Here is a 21,033-nt window from a genome sequence, read left to right as displayed (position 1 = left end):
AACCTACTCCTAAGGTTGCCAAGAAAAGAGTTTGAAACAAGTGTTCTACACACACGGGCATCTTGTACACAGACATCTGGCACAACAATTCATGAAGATGAAGAGATTTGAGAACCAGAGCTAAAGGAGCGCACAATTAGTGCCCTAAACCAAGTAAGATCTATGCTTTGAAATTCTCTAGGGAATAAACTGCAGGATCTATCTAAGAAGCAGCTCAGTTTTGCATGTACAACCAGCTGCTGCCTGGCAGCAATATCAAAATAAGATAGCTTGTCCAATTGCCAGTGCATCCTTACCATTAACATAGAGCCTCTAGTCTGAAAGCTCGTGGTACATGGAGTTCATGCACATGTAAGGCTTCCCCATTCAATGTCATAGACAACTCTGCACACACTTTTTGTGTATGTAAAGCAGCCCACTCAAATGAACTGCATAGGTAATTCCTTACTAGGCTGCATCCAAATGGTTGACCCTGATCCAAAAGAAAATTACATCCATAGGAATTTCCTTGGATGCATTTTGTCTATCCTCTGCTCCTGCGGTATTTCAGTCCATTAAACGCAGACTACTAGATATTCAGTTGCAACGTCTAACTGAGGCAGCTCGGAAAACTTGCTCCCCAAGCTATCTGGGTTTATCCCAGACTCCTGGGTTTTTAGCTCCCTATTTCCTCTTTTTAACTGATCCTCACCAAAGAAGAGCATTCATGCTGGCCAGATTTAATGCACTACCATCGGCCATCCTCTCCGGAAGATACCACAGAATCCCCCGCAATCTTAGATGATGCCCTTGTAGCCAAGGAGTCATCGAAACGGTCTCTCATGTTCTTCTGGACTGCCCTTTCTATAGCAGTCCACGAGCAAGATACCTAGATGCTCTGCTCTTTGACCATCAAGGCCTCTCTGTCAATGCCAAGGTTCGCTTTTTACTCCACGGGAAACACAATTTTGTTATTACTCACGTTGCTTGCTTTTTACAGGTTGCGATCCAAATCAGAGACGCTTTTACTCATGCATAGCCCACAGCTATTTTATGTCATTTAACTTTTGCTGGGGTTTTTTTTTAAGGTTTTATTATATCCCACAGTGTTATTGTTGGTTTTTAAAGTATACTGTACCCTTATATCAATGCCAATAAAGGTCTATGGTATAAAACTAGGCTGCACAGAGCTGGACAAAACTGATGGAATGGGGCAATAGCTGGGTTTTTAAAAATAACTCTGTCACCACATTCAAATGAAAATATAATCTTAGATTTCAAAGTGAAGCTGGTGAACTGAGATCTCTTTCCGTCAGAGTTTAGTTTTAGATTGCCATTTGAGATTGGAATTCATAATCCCTATGCCTTGAACTCTTTATCTGCTCAGCATCAATTCTTCATTTGAGATTTGGCTCCTGTCCATCTGTACAGGTGTGCTTGGTTGGAAAACAGCATTTCAGCACATGGGAAGAGAACTGATTGTCTATTCTGCATTTTTTTTCCTTATAAAAGGCTCAGGTATTCTTAACACATGCTGCACAGGCAAACAGCCGGACAGTAATTGAAGTATTTGGGCCTGCATTTTGCTTTTGAGCTGCGTGGGGCGGAGGGGGAGGAAAGAGGCATCTCCTAATATCTACAGGGGTAAGATCAATTTTACTGCCAATTACTCTGCACCACTGGAACAGTAAAACCAAGTAAGAGACCTATTCCAGTACAATTGGACCAATATGCAGTAACATTTAACAGAGAGAGTCTTTCTCCATTACAGTCTTCATTCATCTCGCAAAGGACTTGAATCAGACAGTCAACAGAACCATCTTTGTTATTCAAAAGTAACAATGTGCTTTTCTTCATTTTAGTGAATCTCAGTCTAGGCAAAACTTCGATTGCTGCACTAGATCACAGAACTGAAAACTTAAAATTACTGCATGAACTGCAGGAGAGGAAAAGGGACAATATGTGTAACACTGTCTCTTTTCTCTGGCAGTATTCCACATTTGGGGTAATTTTGCACAGCCAAAACTGGCTCACGGATTAGATTCCAGCTGTGTGCACCTGACATGTCATGGCATGTTGTGATGGTGTGGCTGAACAACAGATGCAAAAGATGTTTGTTCCAGATTGGGGGGCGAGGAGAAGAAGAAACCCACTTTTATCTCATCTCAATTGCAATTTTTGAGTACAATTAAGGGTGCTGCGCATTTGAAAACGACATAGGGTTTAAAATGGGCTCATGTTAGTCTTATTTGGGGGCAATTCTGATTATGTGAAAAACAGCTAGATGTAGAAGGGCTAACATGGAATGCCCGCAAATGCCTCCCACTCAAACGCTATGAGCGATGGGTATCTTAGTTTAATGTCATTGCACGTCTAGTGCACAAAGGGGTCATCGTCTTCTGCTAAAAAAACCAGTGGATCAGAAAAGGAACAGTGCTGAATAGGTCTACTTGGGAGCAAGTCTCATTTTATTCAATGGGGCTTACTCTCAGGAAAATTCTCTTCAGATGCAGCCAAAATGTATTTCTGATAGGGCGTAGGGGTTGACTGGTTCTTCAGCTTACTGCACAAGTAACTGGTAGGCTGCAGCACTCAAGGAAGGGCACTGTGGGGCCACTCCACGGAGCAGGTTCCATGTCTGTTTTAATGCCCCCTCCCACCCCCTTCCCCACATTCTAGGACTGCAATGACAGTGGTTTTTGAGCCAACCAGTTCATGATATCTCTTTCTGGCATTCCAGTTTCCCAACACCCTATTCCATGGCCTCCATGCCATGGCAAAGGTAATCTCCATTTATGTCTATATTTGCATAAACTAACATGTGAAAATTACCAATACTCAGGGCTTTTTTTGAGCAGGAATGCAGTTCCAGCTGGCTTGACATCAGGGGGTGTGGCCTAATGTGCAAATGAGTTCCTCCTAGGCTTTTTCTACAAAAAAAGCCCTGCGTGAAACAATGGTGACATCATGGTCTGTGACCTAATATGCAAATGAGTTCCTGCTGAGATTTTTTTTTTTTTTTACAAAAAAGCCCTGCCAATACTACTGCTTCTGGTTAAGAAAAAAAAACCATAACCAGGGCTTTTTTTTAAGCAGGAACGCAGTTCCAGCTGGCTTGTCATCAGGGGGTGTGGCCTAATGTGCAAATGAGTTCCTGCTGGGCTTTTCCTACAAAAAAGCTCTGTGTACAACAACAGTGATGTCAGGGGTGTGTGGCCTAATATGCAAATGAGTTCCTGCTGAGAAACTTTTCTCAGTTGAAGTAGACAGAAACCATTCTTTTACTAAAGTAATGTTTCTTTTTCTTAAAGTTGCTTAAAATTTAAACACAAATTTCAGCATCACATTCTGGATACATGCACCTGGGACAGAGAATGAACAATTACCGTCAGCTAGTGGTACAAATCTAGTTTCCAATATGTTTCTCCCACCACTTGGCAATACAGTCACCCTTTTATCCTCCAGTATGCAACGTCACCCCAGAGTCGGAAACGACTGGTGCTTGCACAAGGAACTACCTTTACTTTTTTTAATGCTGCATTTAGGTTTCGAAGTGATATCAAGGAAAAATATCTCTTTGGAGGAAAAGCCATAAAGGAATTTGTTTCCAATAAGAAGTCTGTTAATGCTTGATAATGAAAGATTCTCTGTTTGAGACACTCCAGTGTTTGTCTGTTTTAACTCCTGTTCCTTTATTTCAGGACCCTCTGCTGTTAACGTGTTACAATTTCAAATTCTGGAATAAAAAAGTTTTTTAAAAAAACATTGCCACAAATCAGATCTAGAAAATGATGGAGAGGGGGCAACATCACACTGGATTGGCAATAATGTCATATGAATTCCGCATTAAAAGTGGATCTATTATGGTAATTGCAGACTCAATCGTCAATATTGAAGCAACCACATAGAAGTTTCACATATACAAAGTCTTACAGCGGTCCAAAGGAAGCTGAAGTTAAGCACCAATGGTGTCATCCTAAGCAGAACTGCATCCTTCTAAATCCCACTAAAAACAAGGAGACAAGTTAGTCATAGCCAGCTTGTTGCTTTGTTTTCAATGGGACTATATGACTAAGGGTGATATTACGTGCATATTTTAAAGTGCTTTAAATTGGCAGTCACAAATTTATCACTCTTTCAATTACTCTGAATTCACATTATGCTTTTCCCATTTTAAATCTCACCTTCACTCCTAAAACTAAGGCAGGAGAATACCCTCCCAGCCCCTAGGATGATGATCTGTATTGCCTAGCAACTGGGCAAAGAGGGCATCCCACAGAAATCCTTCTAGTGAGCCTCTCCCACCACTTGCTCCCCTGCTTCCCCCTCTCCAGTGAAACTGCCGAGGTTGCAAGGGTGGGGGAGCACATGCAGAATGGGAGAGAAACTCAATGTGCTTTACGTGGCACATGAAAAATCTGTCTCTTTTATGTGTAGAAACCATCAGGGAGCTTTTGCTGCAGTGCATAGAACTTCCTGCTGCGGACTGAGCCACAGGTCTGCTACAGAAGTTTTACCAGGAAGGATTATATTCAGGAAGTATACACTTTGCAAAATAACTGCTTAACATTTTTCATGAAATGCAGATGAGATAGTGGGCCTTAGCCACAAGCTGATTAACTTTACACTGATTTATGGTGACATATGAACATATGAAGCTGCCTTATACTGAATCAGACCCTTGGTCCATCAAAGTCAGTATTGTCTTCTCAGACTGGCAGCGGCTCTCCAGGGTCTCAAGCTGAGGTTTTTCATACCTATCTGCCTGGACCCTTTTTAGTTGGAGATGCCAGGGATTGAACCTGGGACCTTCTGCTTCCCAAGCAGATGCTCTACCACTGAGCCACCGTCCCATCCTGCTGGATCAAGGCCAGCAATTGCCTGCTGGTTTTATTTAGATTTCTGCACTTAACTCATGCAAAGAAAGGTGGGACATACATAATGAGTAAGCACAGGGGTCCCCAACATTTCTCAGCCTGTGGAATTTTGATACAGGATAGTGGGCACAACCACACAATAGCTGATGCAGGAGGAATGCCTCTTCCACTACCTCCTCCTCTGTTTCCCCCTCTCCGGTGGGAATTACATAACTTTAATTGTAACTCTTCAACATTTCAGGCAGAAGCTCTGTCTAACAGGATGCCTTTCAATATACTTAGCCAATCAGAAGGCCTACTGAGCAACAGTCCCAGCCAGCCCCACCCACTTTCTGAAAGCACTTGGTGGGCACTGGAAAAGGTTTCATTGGGCGCCATGGCAGCCACAGGCCCCAAGTGAGTGACCCATGACTTAGCACATCCTTAGGTAATGGCTAAGAAAGACTGGTTCCCATGAAGTGTTTATACCTGTTTGGATTTTGTCTGCGCACAATCACCTTTCCTTTTATAGAACATCTTAGATTTGTGAAATGGTTTATCATCTTACTGCATTTTCTTGAACATGTGCTACGAAAGAAACAACTACAATACCATTTTACAGATTTATCTGAGAACATATTTCCCAGCTCCACTGGGTTACGCTAAGAGAAAGACTAAGTAGGTCTACTCAGAAATAAAGTCCCATTTCAATAAATGAGGCTTACATCCAGGAAAATGCTGTTCAGATTGCAGCCACTGGCTCCCAACTATTAAGGCCACTCAAGGTAATGTTACCTTTTCTCGGTCAAGGATCCTAAGATCAGCATTTCTACTTAAAAAAAAAAAAAAAGCTCTTGCATTTTTTTCAATTTACATTTCCCAAAACTGCTGTTTTAAAGGTAAAGTGCACCGGGATGGAGAGCTAATTACACCAAATATCAGAATGTATTTATCCTGTCAAGTATTGAGAAGGATTTACTGCCTCCCCAGATGTCTGATCAAGTCTGGAATGACAGCAATTTTTTCTTGACTGCAAGATCAACTGTAAAGGTAGGCTTGCCACTAAAATGGGCACACACATTGTGGTTTTTATGCTTCATGATTTTGATCTGCCTGGTTAGCTGCTTTTAATGCTTTTGCCTCTGGTTCCAAGATATGCATATTTAGGGTGCTGATAATCTGTATGGCTTTTTCTTATGGTTGTTATTATTTGTTGTAAGTCACTTTGAGAATATTTTATTAAGAGGGTGTGATACAAATGTTTTTGAATTGGTTTGCAGTTCACCCATTTGATAGGGACTGTCAGGGCTTTTTTTTGTAACAGGAACTCCTTTGCATATTAGGCCACACACCCCTGATACAGCCAATCCTCCAAGAGCTTACAGGACTCTTCTTACAGAGCCTACTGTAAACTCTTGGAGGAATGGCTACATCAGGGGTGTGTGGCCTAATATGCAAAGGAGTTCCTGCTACAAAAAAAGCCCTGCTGTAAAAATATAGTGCAACCAGTGTTCTGTGAGCCCAATTTTGGGGTAAGAGGTAGGGATGAGTTGGGTTCTATAAAATCGCTGCCTGTTTCCTTGGCATGCTTAATTCAGCCCTGCCTGGGTATTCCTTTGCTCAGAGACTTGGCAGTCCTGTTCACATCACCCAACGTCCAATGGCTTTGTGAGGGAAAAACCTCTTCATTTTATCATAATGAGCCCCCCATCCATGCATATAACAGCTAAGCTTCTAAATGGGTAACTACGGAATCCTTATCTGAGCAAGGAATCAATAGAACAGGGTGCCAAGGGTCATGGGAGAGGGGGAATGAATCTACTTCAAGCTCTAGGGCATCCAGTTACTCCAGAAAAATTAACAGCATCATTCACATACATTCCTCTTCTCTGTGGTTGCCACCTTCTTTAGCTTCACAAAAATAAGAGCAACAACCACAAGTTACATTACATGTCTGCTTGTGAAAGAGGTCATCTCAGCTCTTTCAAACACAGCGAGCAAATTGAGAAAGATATATATATATAATAATATTTTATTATGTTAAATAAATAACTCACTCACACACACACGCACACAGAATAAAAACACCCAACCCTGTCCAATGTGAATTCTCCTCTGTCACATGTACGCTCTGATATTCTTAATCAAATGAGAGTGATGGAACTGTCCATGTGAAAAGAAAATAGCTTCCCCCTCCAAAAAAAAAAATCTGTTTTCACTTCTCACCCCGCATCTCACAACCCGCCCCCCCCAAACTCCAACAATCCAGAACCTCTGTAGCAAGTTAAAATGTCTCTAAAGCCTCTGCCAAGGTTCCAAGGCCCACTCACGTAGCTTCTGAGTGCATTGTGGGTATTCTCGGAGGCTCTCTTTCCCCCAATACCCCCCCAGTGGCCAACTGCCAAACTGCCCTCAGGTCAATCAGACTCTGGTGATGCAGTACAAGGCTCTTCACTTGTAAAAAGAAGCTCGCATGCAGGTGGGTGGGTGGGAAGTCATCTTTGGATCCCAGCTGTTCTATTTTGACCAATTCACATTATTTTCCAGAAGCAGCTGCAACCTTTAATATTGTAAAAACAAGGTCAGCTGTTTGGGCTGTCTTTAGAAACGGACCCCATCACCCTACTCAATTCATTTCACTCTCTGCAGAAGCCCACTGTTCAGTTGGAGAAAAACAAAGCCAACTAATTTCTGTTGTGAGATCTTTGAATGTAAACTGTCATTTAAAGAAAAATGACGTTTCTCAGGAGAGAAGTCTCTTTGGAGATCTCTCTTAAGGATGTTCAGCTAAAAAGCAGCCATACCTGCCTTTTCCTTGGATGACGAGTCAATTATGTCCAAGGAATTACAATCAGAACCCCTGAGATGGCTTCTTCCCTGGAGCCATCACAGTTTCCTCCCATATTTTCTTAGGTTGCTGCTGCTGCTCTCTTATGGACCAATGAGCCTGTTTTCCATTGCCCTCTAAAAGTAAAGGACTCCTTTGAGAAAGTCTTCTAATGGACTCCACACGCCTTGTCCCCACTCTGTGACGTAGCAAGCCAACACCTGACTTCCCACTGTGATCCCTGGGCTCGATATTTTTAATGAGTGAGAGCCGCACATTACTGATCCATCTCCCGTGCTGAGCATTTAATGGAAGTAGGATGGAACATACCCAAACACACAGATCTGGATGAACATGAGATTGTTACCCATCTCACAGCACATTCAGAGAGAAGCAGCAGGACTCGCATAGTACTGGTGACTCAAGGGTGATCGCCAACCCATTTCCGGTCTGAATCACCACCACACCTCTTTCCAGGTTGTTTCCATCTTGTGGGGAAAATCAGGGTTTTCCATAGCATTCTCTTGTCTCCTGAAGGCAGACATTCATCTAGTCCCTATTTATCCTCTCTCGTGAGCTTCCTGCAGCCGTTTCTCTAAACGGTCCAGTTTAGCCAAATTCTCTTTCAGCAGTTTGCTATTCGGAACCAGCAGTAAAGCTTTCTCATAATAACCACGTGCCGTGATGTAGTTGCCCTACAAAAAAGACCGGGGGCGGGGAGAATAAAAGAGTTTGCATCACTGCTTGTTCTATAAATCTGTATTAGATAAAATTGTTCTACAGACCCGAATGCCAATATAGCAGGTTGCTTCCACAGATTCTCAGAGTGGTTCAACAGCGGTGTGCTCTGTATGCTGATGGTCCCTGGTCTAGTTCTCTCTACTCAAAAGAACTCAGGTACCAGGCACTGGGAAAGACCTTTCTCTGTCTGAGACCCTTGAAAGCTACTGCCTGCGATGGTCTAATTTAAAGTAGCTTCTTGTATTTACATCCATATGAACCTCCTTTCTGATGGAATTGTGCTCTAGTGAAGTTGCCAAGAAACAACTCTGAATTAGGAAGTTCCGAAACTAACATTGCAATCCTAAACATAGGTATATGCTTCTATAAATCCACTGCATGCAATGGATTTAGAAAGGGGTCATGTCATAGAAAAAGAGGTGCCAGAGCTCATTATCACAACTCATTTACATAACTCGTTTGCATATGTCACATACCCCTGACATCACCGGAAGGTGTACTAAATTATATCAGCTCAGGATCTACCTTAAAATGCTTCTTGAATTATGTCATAATAAAACCCATCATACTTTTAAAATTATTTTCTCCTATGTGGCCACAGTGGCATGAGAAAGATTTCCATCTGTCTGCTTTATATGTTTTGGTTATTTTCCAGGTTTTTTGTGGGGGGGAAATATTAGAATTTGTCAAATCTTAGCGTTCAACAAAATTCTCACAGGGGGTTTGAACAATGGAGCCCAGAAGCAAATATTTGAGGTAGAGGGGTAAAGAAAGAAAAAGCACAATAAAATGTAGAGGTTCCAGAACTCCGCTCTTGTGAGTTCCTGCTCAAAATGAGGCTAGGTTAGAAGATGTAACCCTGTTTAGGACTGGATCATGAAGCTTCTTTCTGCCTTGGGCTAACTAACAGTGCCACCCCACATAGTGTTATACCTAAGTCCATTGAAGTCAATGGGCTGTAAAGGATATGACCCTACTTAGGATTGTACTATAAGCAGCCTGAGACAATCCACTACTGCATTTACCATCTGGAATATGGGGAGAATACTGACCTACCTTATAGGTTTGTAGCAATACAACATAATGCTTGTGATGCACTTTAAACAGTCTATAGTCCAAAGCCTGGACTAGGGATGGGTCCAGCGATGGCGTCAGCATTCCTGACGCCCTAGGCGCTGCCCCCAGCAGACCCAGGAAGGCAAGGACAGTGCAGCATGACACCTTGTGTGCTCCTCAGAGCTTGTCCCACTGCTCTTGCTTTCCTGGGTCTGCGCAGACCCAGGAAGAAGAGAGAATGCGGGCTCCAAGGAGAGCACATGCTACTGCCCCGCCCCTCTTGCCTTCCCGGGTTTATTCAGGCCCATGAAGGTGACAGCAGTGAGCCCGGGGGGTGTGCCCAGTGGCACCCTTGTAGGCCAGGTGACACCCTAGGTGGCAGCCTACCTGGCCTACTCCTACACGCTGGTCCTGGATGGGCACCAGCGTCTGAGGGCATTCAAGGCAGGCTGTGCTGAAGCTAAGAAGGTCTGTGTCTGGTCAGCACCTGGATGAGAGTCCTCACGGGAACCTCATGTATATTTCCCCAAGTTCCATGATGGAAGAAAGGCAAGATATAAGCGAACAAAGTGTTAATGAAATGCTAACTGTGATCATTCTTAGCTTATCAAAGTTTGTGGACTTCTCACAGCATTTACTTCCTACGATGCTTTCGTTCCCTTTTATTTTGGCCAAGTAACCTTCCATTGCCCTGAAACAGCCTTACTTTGTCCCATGAAGCTGCCTTAGACTGACTCAGACCCTTGGTCCATCACGGTCAGTATTGTCTACTCAGGCTGGCACTGGCTCTCCAAGGTTCTCATGCAGAGGTCTTGCACCTCACCTACTGCCTGGTCCTCTTAACTGGTGGTGCCAGGGATTGAACCTGTGTTTTTTTGCATGCCAGAAAAACACAGGTGCTATCACTGAATCACAACCCTATCACTGAATCACAGTCCCTATCACTGATCACTAAATCACACTCTATCACTGAATCACATCCCCTCACCTTGGATCCTGGAAATTAAGCAGGGTTGGCCCTGGGCAGTATTGGGATGGGAGACCACCAAGGTAGCCCAGGGTTGCTGGGCAGAGGCAGGCAATGGCAAACCACCTCTGAGCATCTCTTGCCTTGAAAACCCTGTGGAGTTGTCATAAGTCGGCTATGAATTGACAGCACTTTCTGCCACCACTAGTCTTCCATACCCAGTATGTAAGTGTTGGAGCTACACAGAAATCTTTCTCAGGTGGCTGTTGGAGGCCAAAAAGGATGAGAAAAAAAGCCAGATGTTTTGTGCCAGACCAATATGCTGTCCTGAAGCACTAGCCAACTATCAGATTATTTCCCCTCTCCCCCGCCCCGCTCCAACATCAGCTCACTTGGGTTTATAGGACCAAAATGGCCAGAAAGGTTTTGTCTTTAGCCTAAGGGGAAAGGCTGAGGGACTTGGGAATTCTGTGTGGAGAAGAGAAGGCTCAGGGGGAACATGATTGCTCTCTTGAATATATGAACATATGATGCTGCCTTATACTGAATTAGACCCTTGGTCCATCAAAGTCAGTGTTGTCTACTCAGACTGGCAGCGGCTCTCCAGGGTCTCAAGCTGAGGTTTTCCACATCTATTTGCCTGGACCCTTTTTTGGAGATGCAGGGGATTGAACCTGGGACCTTCTGCTTACCAAGCAGATGCTCTACCACTGAGCCACCGTCCCTCCCTGTGCAGAGGCAGGCAATGGCAAACCACCTCTGAGCATCTCTTGCCTTGAAAACCCTGTGGACTTGTCTTTTAAGTATTTGAAGGGCTGTCACTTAGAGGAGGGCAGGGAGCTGTTCCTGTTGGCAGCAGAGGAGAGGACTCGCAATGATGGATCTAAATTAAGGGAGGGAAGGTACCAGCTGGATATTAGGAAAAACTTTTTGATAGAAAGAGTTGTTCCACAGTGGAATCAGCTTCCTGGGGAGGTGGTGAGCTCCCCCTCACTGGCAGCCTTCATGCAGCAGCCAGACAAACACTTGTCAGGGATGCTTTAGACCAGGGGTCCCCAACCACTGGGCCGTGGACAAGTACCAGTCCATGGCCTGCTAGCAACCGGGCTGCAGAGTGAGGCAGAGGAGCCCCAGACTAAAGAGGCAGCATGGCCTCACTCCAAGGCTGCTTCCCCTTGCAGGGTCCAAGGGGCAGCGCTGCTGTGACCTTAGCCTACCCCTCATTTATAGATTCTTTTAATGGCAGGAGGAGGCAGAAACAGCCCCAGTGTCTCTCACCCCCATTTAAAGACCCCTCATGGGGGCAGGGATGTGGCGTGAGCAGAGGAGGGGGAGCCTGGGGTGGCGAAACCCCCAGCACCGCCCCCCCCTCACACTGGTACATGGAAAAATTGTCTTCCACAAAACCGGTCCCTGGTGCCAAAAAGGTTGGGGGCCACTGCTCTAGACTGATCCTGCATTGAGCAGGCGGTTGGACTAGATGCCCTGTATGGTCCCTTCCAATTGTGTGAGTCTATGATTCTGTGATTCTCCCAGTAGTAGCCAAGTTTCTGCCAATTGCTGCCACTGTGGTTTTTGCCTACAACATTTTCTGTAAGCCTCTAAGATGAAACCTGTCCCTTCTCTCCTAACAAAGCTGGCAGAGGCAGAGCGGGTGAATCTTCTTACCTTGATATGTTCAATCCCGCCCATGTTCATCCAGGCTTGTGCTTGCTCTGGGTTGAAGTCAACGGCCACTTTATAGCTCTAAATTAATACAGATTTTAAAAGTTAGAGGATCTGTCATCTAGAGTTGAAATCTTAATGATGCTACTGACAAGTGTCTCTGAAATCGCCTTAGTACCATTAACGTTTTCCTGCAGGACATCATAATTTTTTACAGGCCAACCATGGAAGGATCCTGTTTTGCAAGGGTTTTGACAGCTGTTTCCTTGCAAAAGCGGGGTGGGGGTGGGTAAAGCAAAGTACATGGAAGAATGGGAAATATATTCCTATTTAGGGTGTCCAAGAGCAAACAAAGCTTTTGGGGAAATTGTACATCAAAACACACTGCTGCCGCTAAAATAATTAACGCCCCCCCCATGTATCTAGACCACCACCACCTCAGTCACATCTGCTATAACTTTACCAATATCCTGACATCAGGATGTTCTGTGTCTCTCTATTTGGTATTTTACTGTAAGTCTGTTTACTATGGGGGTATTACAATTGACTCAGCTTGTTTGTATAAAAGTCTAGAGCCATTTTATAGGTCTAAATGAATAAAGTAATGTTCCAAAGTTGTTCTTTCTCCTACAGGAATCTCTGTCATAGGCAACTGGTGTTCCCTCTAAGCTGAGTTAGTGTGAGCAACTCACAGATTTTTTAGCCTCTGGCTCACACATTTTTGCCTTAGCCCCAGGATGGCCCCAGAGCAAAGAAATGTACGCAGTAGCCAAATTGCTTGCTCAGAACTTTAATACCAGTAGCTCACAAAGTAGAATTTTTGCTCACAAGACTCCACAGCTCAGAGGGAACATTGTACATAACCCTTCCTGCCAAGGGTTGCCAACTGCCTGGATGGGAAAAAAATCATGCCCCATTGATACAGAATTAATAGGATGTTATTTACCAGGTGATGTTATTTACCCACCATGCTGTGCAAAGTTTCAGTTGCTCATTTTCACACAGGGAGCCCTCTATTAAAGCACATTTTTCTCCTGGCCTGCTGGCAACCTTCCACTTACCCCCTGCTTGTGTCACTCCATAGTATAGATATTTCTATCCCTGCTTTTCACTCCAAAGTCACTTATATCATCTCTCCATCCCAATTCATATCTTAGCCCTGCAACACCCACCCTGAGAGGTAGGTTAGGCTAAGAGAGAGAGATTAGCCCTAGGTCATGGAGCGAGCTTCTATGGCAGAGTGGAGAGATTTGAACCTGAGTCTCCCAGATCCTGGTCCAGCACTCTCACTGTTTACACCATGCTGGACTTCTGTCTTATATCTAATCCAAAAAAAGCTAATCCACCTAGTGTAAAGAGCTCTGCTTCAGTATGAGGTAGTACCGCAGGGCATTTCGGGTCACCTTCAGCCACCCTACAAGAGGCATTTCCAAATTCAGTATAATCCAATGAGACTGTGTCTAATAGAACTCCCAAAATCAAACCTATGATTTAGGCCTTAGAGCTTTGCTGGGGGTAGTTTGGAAACAAGTGTACAAAGGCATAGGCAGCCCAGGAATTCTATCTACTTCTCTAATTTATTTATTTATTTATTAAGTTTGATTTCTAAGCCACCCTTCCCAAAGATAGGGCTCGGGGCGACATAGAACAAAAAACAAAATAAATAGTAGAAATCAAATCAGCATTAAAACCCTTTAAGAACAGCTATAAATCCATAGTATATCCAAGATAGCAGGTAAAATTTCCAGTTCCAGTTCCCACAGGCCCCCTAGGATAGCATGGGTGTAAAGTGGTGATGGGTGGGGGATAGGAGAGTGCCATACCATCGCTGCCCTCAACCAAATGCCTGGCAGAACATCTCTGCCTTGCCTGCCCTGCAGGAAGGTAGTAGATCCCACAGGGCATGGATGTTCTCAGGCAGAGAGTTCCACCGGGTAGGGGCCAGGGATGAAACGGCCCTGACCCTAGTTGAGGACAGCTGCATCTCTCTTGGACCAGGGACCACCAGGAGGTTTCTGTTCCCAGAGCGCAACACTATTCCAGGGGCATACTGAGAGAGGCAGTCCTGGAGATATGTGGGTTCCTGCCAGTAAGACTTTTCAACTAGAGAAGGAAGACTGAATTTCAATACCGCGCTCTCCTTTGGGGGTGCCCTTTACTGTGTGATTCCTCAGCTGTACCTTGTGTTCATTTGAATATATCCAAAGCAATCTTCAATGTACTGTGATGTGCTTAATGAAGTGGTCTATATGTTAGAAAGTAAAAATAAGGTTTGTAATTTTTTTTTTACCTCAAAAGCCTTGTCCAGATGATTTTGTTCTCTTAGCTGGTTTCCTTTTGTGAAGAAGAGCTCCGATATGACTTTGGGGTCCTTTGGTTTCAGCTGTAGAGCTTTATCTATGGCTTCAAGTGCCTGCACCAGACAAACAGCATGAAAAACACAAGTACAGCAATAAAAATGGCTTGTCTGGAAATCCCAAGATCACTCACAAAGAACTGATTCACCCATGTCAATCCTGTTGCATAATGTAAGAAAACGCCCCTACGCTTCATGGTTAACATAAAAGAAATGTTGGTTGGTGAATCAGAAAACAGAATTTTTCTGTTGGAATTATATCCTAAGGCTGGGATAACTGAAAATAACAATGTAACTGGAAACAAAAGAACTGCAGCAAACTGGGCCCAAAAGAACAATTTAGCAACAAGGGCTGTGAAACAGCTCTGAGTGTCTGTTTTTGGTTACCGCTGTCTTACCAGAACACATAAAAATGTCAGATAATCGTAACATACACGCATAATTCTACGCACCATGGGGCTTGTTGCCAAGGCAGTTCCTTGTAACAATCTACATGCTCCTAAGAGGAAGATGATACAAATCTGAAGCACTCCTGAGAATCATACTTTGAGATGTACATGCTTTGACATGTGTCATTTAGAGAAGTGATGTTTTCCAATATATAAATATGGGCAGTTCAGGCTTTATCCTTACCTCACTTCACTGAGCATCACTATATCTTGTACCTCTCAGATCCTTCTCCTGAAGAGGTAAACTCAAGTAGTGGCTCTCTGGTCCCTATGGACTATGCATCTACTCTTAAAAGCGCTGTATTTCTACACATCTGTCATGGTATGTCAGTTTCAGGGGAGGCTGAACCATAAAAGGCTTGAGTCTGGAGCCTCTACTTTCAGCCATTGCTCCCAATACGTGTCTGACAAAAACGTTTTACTGGTCTCTCATGCCAATGATTTACTTTGTTCCTGCCTGCCATCTACCACAGAGAAAGGAAATAAAAACCCCATCTGTTGTAATTGTTATAAAGTTTAAAATATCAGGATCTTGTGATCAACTGTTAGCAGTCAGACCCCTCTATTAGGACACCCTCCCCCCCCCCGATGTAGCCAATCCTTCAAGAGCTTACAGGGCTCTTAGTACAGGGTCTACTGTAAGCTCTTGGAGGACTGGCTACATCAGGGAGGTGTGGACAAATATGCAAAGGAGTTCCTGCCACAAAAAAAGCTCTGGCAGGAAGCATCTCCCTCCCCACCCCTCCACTTCACCTGTTGTCTAACTAGATATTTCTGCTTTAACTAATCTAGCCACAAAGCCTGCTACAATGTGTGCACAAACCACATGAAACACACAACTTTTGGGGGCCACCTCAAGCTGTACGAAGTGCTGCTTCCAAATCGAGTGCATGAACTGGAAACTTCACTATCACAACAGCATCTCTACCTTGTTGTAGTTCTCCTGCTTGCTGTAGATGGCTGATAAAAGGCGGTAGCACTCCAGGCATTCAGCCTCCTCAGTCACAATATGATTGGTCATTTTTTCTGCCTCCTTTGTCTGTCCCATCATTGCCAAAACCTGAGCCTACAAAAAGCAAAAACAAATATAAGGCACCCCCAACCTTCCTGCTGAGCAGTTAGAATACCTGTGAATATTCCGTTGCATCAAAGCAGGTCAGGATATCTGAGGTGTGCTTAAGCCTGTGAGATAGAAGCTACTAAACTCACTTTACACGATTATATTTCAGTAAGCATCTCTGACTGGTTTCAAAAACGATAAAAAGAATTTGGATTGAGTTTGAACATTTTATCTGGCTTCCTCGCCCTTACATAAACGTCACAGTATGTCTTTGTCTAACGGGCAAAACAACAGGGGACAAAAGAAACAGATGGCTTTAAAAATAAGTGAGACATTCGCTTTTTGCCAGGAAAGCCTGAGGTGTCCCTCCCCCCACTCCCGCAATGCAGCTATCTTTTCCACTGAACTAGAGGCTGACCTGTGGTCATCTTTTTGATGTGAGGCACAAAAGTAATCTGATTCGAGTCTGAAAAATTCAAGGACAAGCATGAACTGACAGGTGGCATCTGGAACTGCTGAGCATGGCCATAAAAAGATAATGGCCCTTAAACTTGCACTGGCAGGTATGGTATTTTAGAGCCTTTTAGAGACAGCAGCTTTCAAAAAGAGAGAGAGAAACACACACGTATTTGACACGGAGTCAGGACTAACAAAGCCATACCTCTCAAGCCTTCGGAGGTCTTTGCTAAGGTTTAAATCAGGGGTGTCAAACATGCAGCCCGGGGGCCAAATCAGGCCCCCAGAGGGCTCCTATCAGGCCCCTGAGCAACTGGCTGTCATCTGCTTCTTTCTCCCTCTCTCTTGCTTCCTTCTGCATCACAGCTTGCTTTGCCAGGCTTGCTCAATCATACAGGAGCTACAGAGCAAAGCCTCTATTTTCTCCATTGGCTGAGGCTCCTCCCTTGGGGAAGAAAGTGGTGGGGGAGGGATAGATTGCTTCAAAGGAAGTTCTGGCTCTTTCCTTCTTTCCCCAGGGGACCAGGAGGGGGAGGAGCCTCAGCCAATAGAAGGAAGAGAGGCTTGGCACAGTAGCTCTGCTGTGTGACTGAGAGAGCCTGGATTGCACATGAGAGATACAAAGAAAGCACCTTTAAGACCAATAAGTATTAATGTTATAAGCACGTTTTATTTTAAGCTTTTAAAAAAGCTCACACAGTTCCGCAGGGCCTGCAAAGCAGCACTCTTCCACCAGGCATTTTTGAACTGAAATCTATGACAACAGATATTATACTATCTGGCCCAAACAGACACCAACTGGCTCACCTTGAATACTCTATTGTGCCCCTGGGACTTTTCTTTTAATAGGACAGCCAGTATCGACTGAAACATCAATATATTCCGATATTAGATCGAAATAGCACCTGAACACAGTTTTACGATTTATTTTATATATTTTACCTATGTTGTATTCTTAATTTTATGCTTGGCTTATACCAATATTGGTTTTTATGACCTTGAATGTGAGCTGCCCTGAGCCTGCTTCGGCGGGGAGGTTGGGATATAAGTCTAATAAATAAATAAATAAATCTTTGTGTTTGTCTGTGCCCTTTATAAAGTTTATACCTCTGCTGCCTGGCATTACATTTTATGACACACACAGCCTAGACCAACAAGGTCTCATTCATGTCAGATCCGGCCCTCATAACAAATGAGTTTGACACCCCTGCTTTAAACTGTCCTTATGATTGTTTGGCTCATGTACTCACCAAGGCCAGCCGGGTCTCCCTGTTGGATGGCTGCAGGGCTGCGGCTTCCCTGTAAACCTTCAGCGCGTCTTCGTAGCGCCCCGTGTTGTAATACAGAGCTCCGAGGGGTGACAGGATTTCGGGATTCCGCGCCACTTTCAATGCCCTGAAGGATGGCAGCCAAAACAGAAAGAACTGGAGGTGAGAAAGCAAATGGTGTGAATTTAAGGAAAGGAAAGGAAATGTCCCCTGTACAAGCACCAGTCGTTTCTGACTCTGGAGTGATGTTGCTTTCACAAAGTTTTCACAGCAGACTTTTTACGGGGTGGTTTGCCATTGCCTTCCCCCCCAGCAAGTTCGGTACTCATTTTACCGACCTCGGAAGGATGGAAGGCTGAGTCAACCTGGAGCCAGCAACCTGAAAACCCAGCTTCCGCCGGGGATCAAACTCAGGTCGTGAGCAGAGCTTAGGACTGCAGAACTGCAGCTTTAACACTCTGCGCCACAGGGCTCTTCAATATGAATTTAAAGGCAACTGCAAAAAGAACTAACACAAAAGCACACAGGTATGGCTTTTAGCAGGTGAATGGTGGGGGGCGGTCTTTCATGCATTGAACAGTTCTCTGCTCTGCTTCCACGATCCCTTTCCTTGTTGTGTGTTTGTCTTGTGTTTTTGCTTCCCTAGCTTCTACCAAAATATCCTGAATGTCAGCCAAAAGAAGAAAAATCGAAAACACTCCCAACTGCAATAAAAGAATAAAATATGTATAAAGAGTTGGTTTGCATAATTCATCCAGAGAAGCATCATTTGCATTTTGCCTGGAATAAATTCAGGATCTGGCTGGGGTGGGCTGTTTGACAAAAAGACTGCCAGCGTTTTGGGGAAGGGAAAAGCCAGATTTCTCTCTTCCTGCTTTCCTTACCGTTTATACCAAGACTCTGCGTCCTTGTTCTGCCCCAGTGAGCGGTAAAGCCTCCCCAGATTCACCATCGCCACGTAGTGACTGGGGCTAAGCTGGATGGCCTTCTGGTAGTGGGATACCGCAGCCTCTGGAGAGCCTGCAAAAGACGATTACGGCTGGTTATGACTGCCCTCAACACAATCAGGAAAGCTACTGTGAGATTTAGCCCAGGGACACACACTGAGAATTGTGTATGAAAATGTAAAAACAGCAAGAGTAATCCAATTTGTTGCTTTTTGGGTTATACTAAGGGGTCTTGCAACCTATTTGAGCATGTGGGTACATCTGGAATTTTGACACAGCATGGTGGCCCCAGCAACAAAATGGCTGCCACAGGAGGCGGAGCCAACCACAAAATGGTTGCCACAGCTTAACTTCAGGAACACAGAGCAGATCCTTGTGCTGGGATGGCACCTGCTGCCAATACAACATTTTTAGATAATCTGCACAGTCAATCAAATCTCCAGTGGCCAATCAGAAGTCTTGTTGGGTGAGGGTCTTACTTGGCCCCACCCACTTCCTAGGAACACTTGGCAAGCACCGGGGAAAGTGTCAACAGACACCACAGCATCCATGGACACCATGCTGAAGACTCTTGTGCTGAATGCTTAGGGACAGGGTTTATCAAGGACTGCTTCCTCCTCCATTATGGACTTACTGAATGCTTAGTGATTTTCAGAGTCTTGTTATGCGTGCTCCCACTGTTAAGAAGTGTGGGTGGGTGGCCAGGTGATACGAGATCTTTTTGGTAGTGACACCAGGGTTATGGAATACCTCTCCTAGGAAATGCTACTATGGCCCCTTAGTGCTGCCAGTAAGGAGGCAAATGAAAACAGTGGTATTAGTTCTGTAGTGATCAGGCCTGTAGTGAGGTTACTTTTCCATCATTGGATTGCTGAGTTTTTAATGGATTGGGTGCGATCAGCTGCTGTTGTATTTCTGATTTGTTCTGAGGGCAGCAGCTTTGTGGATCTAGTTAAAGTCAAAAAGTGGGATTAAAATGTTTTCTGCGAATAAACTAAAATATAATAGTGAATGGAAATTTACTATATGGTTTGAAGGTATTGGGCACAACCTTATTCATCCTACACACATACGGGGACCTGCTATAAATTAAATTTTAATTTAATTAGCACCCCCCCCCCAAGGGAAAAAAAATCCTGATTATGGCCCTGGACAAAAGAGTGCACACATGGCTCAATGCAGAGAAAACTCAAAGCAGCAGTCTCATCAATCAATCAATCAGTCAAGAGCCAGTTCAGTGTAGTAGTTAAGTGCGTAGACACTTATCTGGGAGAACCAGGTTTGATTCCCCATTCCTCTACATGCACCTGCTGATGTGACCTTGAGTCAATCACAAGTTCTCTCATATCCGTTCCTCTTAAGAGCAGCTTCTGTCAGAGCTCTCTCAGCTCCTCCTATCTCACAGGGTGTCTGTTGTGAGGAGGGGAAGGAGATTTTAAACTGCTTTGAGACTCCTTCAAGTAGAGAAGGGAGGGGTATAAATCCAATCTCCTCCTCCTTTCATCATCATGTATTTTTATTAGTATTTATTGCCTGCTTTTATTGAATTGGTTGTTTTCAGAGGTGGGATTCTAGCAGGAGCTCGTTTGCATATTAGGCCACACCTCTCTGATGTAGCCAATCCTCCAAGAGCTTACAAGGCAATTTTTTGTAAGCTCTTGGAGGACTGGCTACGTCAGGTGTGTGTGGCCTAATATGCAAAGGAGCTCCTGCTAGAATTCCACCCCTGGTTGTTTTATTGTTTTTTATTTTAACTAGTTAGCTTCTTGCTTATTGTTCATTTCTGCTTGGTTCTGCCATTGCTGCCTACTAGTAATTAACCTTTGTGGGTCATGATGTGACACACTTATGTGACAAATGTATCTCTGTGTCTGTAACCTCTAATGTCCCCTCCTGTTTTTCTCTCTCCAGCAAGGGTTTTTCTTGCTGCCAATCAGAGTAAACGATACCAGGCCTGATGAGCCAACAGTCTGTAGAGCAGTTTCATATAGACAGCAGACATTTGTACTGACAGCCAGTATGGTACAGTGGTTAAAGCACGATCAGGGATACCCGTGTTTGAATCCTTACTCTGAGCCAAGGCAGCGCGCTAGGTGATCTTGGGTCAGCTGCATCCACTCAGCCTAACCTCCCTCAGAGGATTGTTGTGAAAATAAAATGGAGGAGAGGAGAATGATGAGTCCCCATTGGGAAGAAAGGCACGGTAAAAAGCAAATAAATATTTTAATCCCTGCTCAGCCATGAATCTTAGAATCATAGAGTTGGAAGGGACCTTCAGGGTCATCTAGTCCAACCCCCTGCACAATGCAGGAAACTCACAAACACCTCTCCCTAAATTCACAGGATCCACACTGCTGTCAGATGGCCATCTAGCCTCTGTTTAAAAACCTCCAAGGAGAGCCCACC

At 44.3% G+C, this 21,033-nt stretch overlaps 1 protein-coding gene across 1 annotated transcript in view; it reads right to left on the bottom strand.

Moving 5' to 3' along the window:
- Positions 1 to 8,131: 8,131 nt before the first annotated feature.
- Positions 8,132 to 21,033, bottom strand: part of TMTC1 (transmembrane O-mannosyltransferase targeting cadherins 1) — a 246,580-nt gene continuing 233,678 nt past the window's right edge. Inside the window, exons 15-20 of the mRNA XM_060245730.1 lie at positions 18,565 to 18,700; positions 17,663 to 17,807; positions 15,825 to 15,962; positions 14,382 to 14,504; positions 12,095 to 12,172; positions 8,132 to 8,357 (exon numbers count right to left, since the gene is read on the bottom strand). Coding sequence (XP_060101713.1) covers positions 8,223 to 8,357; positions 12,095 to 12,172; positions 14,382 to 14,504; positions 15,825 to 15,962; positions 17,663 to 17,807; positions 18,565 to 18,700 — 755 coding nt within the window. The 3' untranslated portion in view covers positions 8,132 to 8,222. The remainder of the gene's footprint in view (positions 8,358 to 12,094; positions 12,173 to 14,381; positions 14,505 to 15,824; positions 15,963 to 17,662; positions 17,808 to 18,564; positions 18,701 to 21,033) is intronic.

This window comes from Heteronotia binoei, chromosome 8 (genome assembly GCF_032191835.1).
Source record: "Heteronotia binoei isolate CCM8104 ecotype False Entrance Well chromosome 8, APGP_CSIRO_Hbin_v1, whole genome shotgun sequence".
In the NCBI taxonomy this organism is placed as follows: Eukaryota; Metazoa; Chordata; class Lepidosauria; order Squamata; family Gekkonidae; genus Heteronotia; species Heteronotia binoei.
Note: the sequence above shows the minus strand (reverse complement) of the source record. Positions and strands in the feature narration are given on the sequence as shown.